The sequence below is a fragment of the Camelina sativa genome, chromosome 6 (genome assembly GCF_000633955.1).
Source record: "Camelina sativa cultivar DH55 chromosome 6, Cs, whole genome shotgun sequence".
Classification (NCBI taxonomy): Eukaryota; Viridiplantae; Streptophyta; class Magnoliopsida; order Brassicales; family Brassicaceae; genus Camelina; species Camelina sativa.
In genome coordinates, this window is record NC_025690.1 from 21202648 (window position 1) to 21206255 (window position 3608).

General features: G+C 28.9%; 1 protein-coding gene across 1 annotated transcript in view; it reads left to right on the forward strand.

Annotated features, from left to right (window-relative positions):
* Positions 2369–3608, forward strand: part of LOC104792711 — a 4023-nt gene continuing 2783 nt past the window's right edge. The window contains exons 1-2 of the mRNA XM_019246986.1: positions 2369–2822; positions 3273–3608. Coding sequence (XP_019102531.1) covers positions 2610–2822; positions 3273–3608 — 549 coding nt within the window. The 5' untranslated portion in view covers positions 2369–2609. The remainder of the gene's footprint in view (positions 2823–3272) is intronic.

Sequence of the window (3608 nt, forward strand, 5' to 3'; positions counted from 1 at the left end):
AGTGGAGTATTGTTGTAAATCAAATGTTTCCATCATACTACTCTCATCATTTCATTTCCTCTCATCATATCTTCTTTTATCTTCCCATCTTCTTATTTTATTTTCATATCTACGATTTTTTTTTTTTAAGTACATACACGCAAAAAAGGTTTACTAGAAAGCTTTATTATACCAATTTTAAACGTACTAATATCTGTCAAAAAAATATTATTTTATATTTTAAAATCCCAGTATATAATTACTACTAATTATGGATTTTTAAAGAAATTTATTTACATAATATATATAGTCATCATATAGTATAAGTTTCTGATTTGTGTTTCTTATCTTTTATAGTAACTAGGTTTTGAACCCACGCTACGCGTGGGTATATTTGATATATTTTGATAAAAACTATATATGATTGATGACGGTAGTAAAATAGTTATAAAACATTTAAATTAGTATTAAGGAAAAAGTTAAATTTCAGATACACAATTTTTTGAAATATAAAAATGAATTGTGTTATAAAATCAAATCTGATAAAAAAAATCATGAATTTAACTCGACATCCAAGCGAGGCGAATTAAACTGATGACCTCACATATCCTAAACCATTTCTTTGACCACCAGAAAAACAAAACAATTTTATCATCATGAATTTAACTCGTTTTCATATTTAATTGATCGCTACCACCTATGTTTTCGTGTTTTTTATTCAATGTTTTCTTATTCTTCATATTCTTTCTTCTCATTTCTATTGTCAAATTTTGTGGTAATCGTCACTCATCATTGTTTTTACCGTCTGATTCTTCGCTATGCTCTTTTTGTTCTTCTCCTCGTCAACTTCTTCACATTCTTCCACTAAATTTTTTTTTTGACTACCACACAACTTATTAATCTATCAAACTCCATGAACAAAATGATTTCTTTTCTCATAAAAATAAAAAATAAGATAAATTTGAACCTTTAAAAAGTTTCAATATTTATAATATTTTAAAATTATAATATTTAAAAACTTTTAAAAGCTAAGAACTTTAAAAAGTTTCAATATTTATAATATTTAAAATTTTTATCGTTTTTTGAAACTTTTTAAAGTTTTAATTTGATCAAATAAAAAACTGGATCAAACCGAATAAAACTTATAAACTTGGACGCCTGATAAATCAAGCTTTCATGCTCATTCAGTGTTGGAAGCATATTAATCTTATTTATACTGGTTTTGAATCATTGTCTAAAAAATTTCTAGCCGATGTGGGATATTGTATATAGTTCTTTTATTTCCATAAATTTAAAATTTTCTTTTTTCTAAAAAATTCTGGAAATTTAAAAAATGTTAATGACATGTCAAATCCTTATAGGTTGTTTAAAACAATTCTTAATATAGAAAATTCTAAAGATTTTTAAAAATATTAATTAGTGAGGTGCTTAATCACTATTGGTGGTTTTAAAGCTTAAGTGGACGCCTTAAGGAGCTTATAGCTTCTACTTTTTATTAGTATAGATTTTTACCGTCTGGTTCTTCGCTATACTCTTTTTGTTCTTCTCCTCGTCAACTTCTTCACATTCTTCTACTAAAAAACCTTTTTTAGACTACCACACAACTTATTAATTCATCAAACTCCAAGAACAAAATCATTTATTTTCTCGTAAAATAAAAAATAAGATAAATTTGAACCTTTAAAAAGTTTCAATATTTATAATATTTTAAAATTATAATATTTAAAAACTTTTAAAAGCTAAGAACTTTAAAAAGTTTCAATATTTATAATATTTAAAAAATTTATAGTTTTTTTAAACTTTTTAAAGTTTGAATTTGATCAAATAAAAAATTGGATCAAACCGAATAAAACTCATAAACTTGGACGCCTGATAAATCAAGTTTTCCTGCTCATTCGTTGTTGGAAGCAGATTAATCATTGTTTAAAAAAATTCTAGCCAATGTAGGATATTGTATATAGTTCTTTATTTCCATAAATTTAAAATTTTTTTTTTTTCTAAAAAATTCTGGAAATTTAAAAAATGTTAATGAATAACATGTCAAATCCTTATAGGTTGTTTAAAAAAATTCTTAATATAGAAAATTTTGGAGATTTTTAAAAATATTAGTTATTGAGATATCTAATCGCTATCAGTGGTTTTAAAGCTTAGTTGGACGCATTAATAAATTTATAGCTTTTATTTACTTTTTATTAGTTTAGATTAGAAACAAAAAAAATCACCGTGGTATTGACAATTAGAAAAAGAGCTTTTCCAAAATACTTAGACGATTTTGTTTTTCTTTTTGACAAAAAACATAAATGATTTAAAATTGGGAAAAAAGCAGAAGCATTAATTAACTTTGTAGATTCACTTTTCCTTTTTAATACTATTTTCTGGATTTATTAACAAAGACCCAAAACAAAGGTCAAAATAGTTGCGAATCTCAAAGCCTTCCTCCTCCTCAATCTCTTCTTCTTCTTCTTCTTCTTCACACTCTCTCTCGTCACCACACTTAACACTTCCACTGAGAAACACTTCTCTTGTTAATTTCAACACTTGAAAGTCTCTATTGCTCTACGTTTTTGGTGTGTATTCTTGATTTTGCTTTGGACTCTTGACTTAGTTTCTAGGTTACATAATCCGAAGAAATGGGAACTAAATGGAGGAAAATGAAACTGGCTTTGGGTTTGAATCTCTGCACGTACCTCCCAAGAACCCTAGAGGATTCACCACCTCCTGCTTTAAACTCTATAGAGAGATTATCTGATGTTGTTCTGCTCTCTCCTCTTAACTGGCCTATGACTCCAACACCTTCCTCTCACGGTCTTAAATTGTCCAGAAACAGCTCTAAATCTTCAAAGGTTTGATTTTTACGATACCCACTCTCTCAATCTTGTTTAGTGATATTGAGTTGACTTTGGATATGATGATTTTGTCTTCTTCTTGTTACTAGTTATAGTGTTGGTTCTTGTTATTGGTATTGTTACTTTATGAAAATAGTATGTTAAATTTGATACCTTTCAACTCTATTGTTACTTATTGCACTCATAGATCTCAAGCCCGTTGAATCTAAGAGAAATCCATGATCTTTACAATGATCCTCCTGTTTGTAGCTGCCAATAGAGTTAAAAATTGTTTCTTTCTCTATATCTTGCTACTTGAAGTACTGTAGTAGTTTGTTTCTTTGATACTTGTCTTAGAACTGAGTACTGTGATTGGATTATTTGTTTATTTCCTTTTATTAGCTAATGAACTTGTTAAACTTCTAAAACATGGACTGACACTTTTTGCTTACTCTTTTTGGTGAGCAGACATGTTCTATATGCTTGAATAAGATGAAAGAAGGAGGAGGACATGCGATTTTCACAGCGGAGTGCTCGCATTCGTTTCATTTTCACTGCATTGCTTCGAATGTGAAACACGGAAACCAAGTTTGCCCTGTGTGCCGTGCAAAGTGGAAGGAGATCCCAATGCAGCACCCAAGTTTTGATCTTCCTTATCTTTTTGCTCGACCTTTTAACAGTGATGCAGCTATTAGCCTTGTCCACCGCTTACCTAGACCTCGTGGAGTTATGAATCAAGGACGAGTTCTTGCTCCTGAGCCGTCTATGTTTGATGATGATGAACGGTTAGAGCAGCAGCTTGTG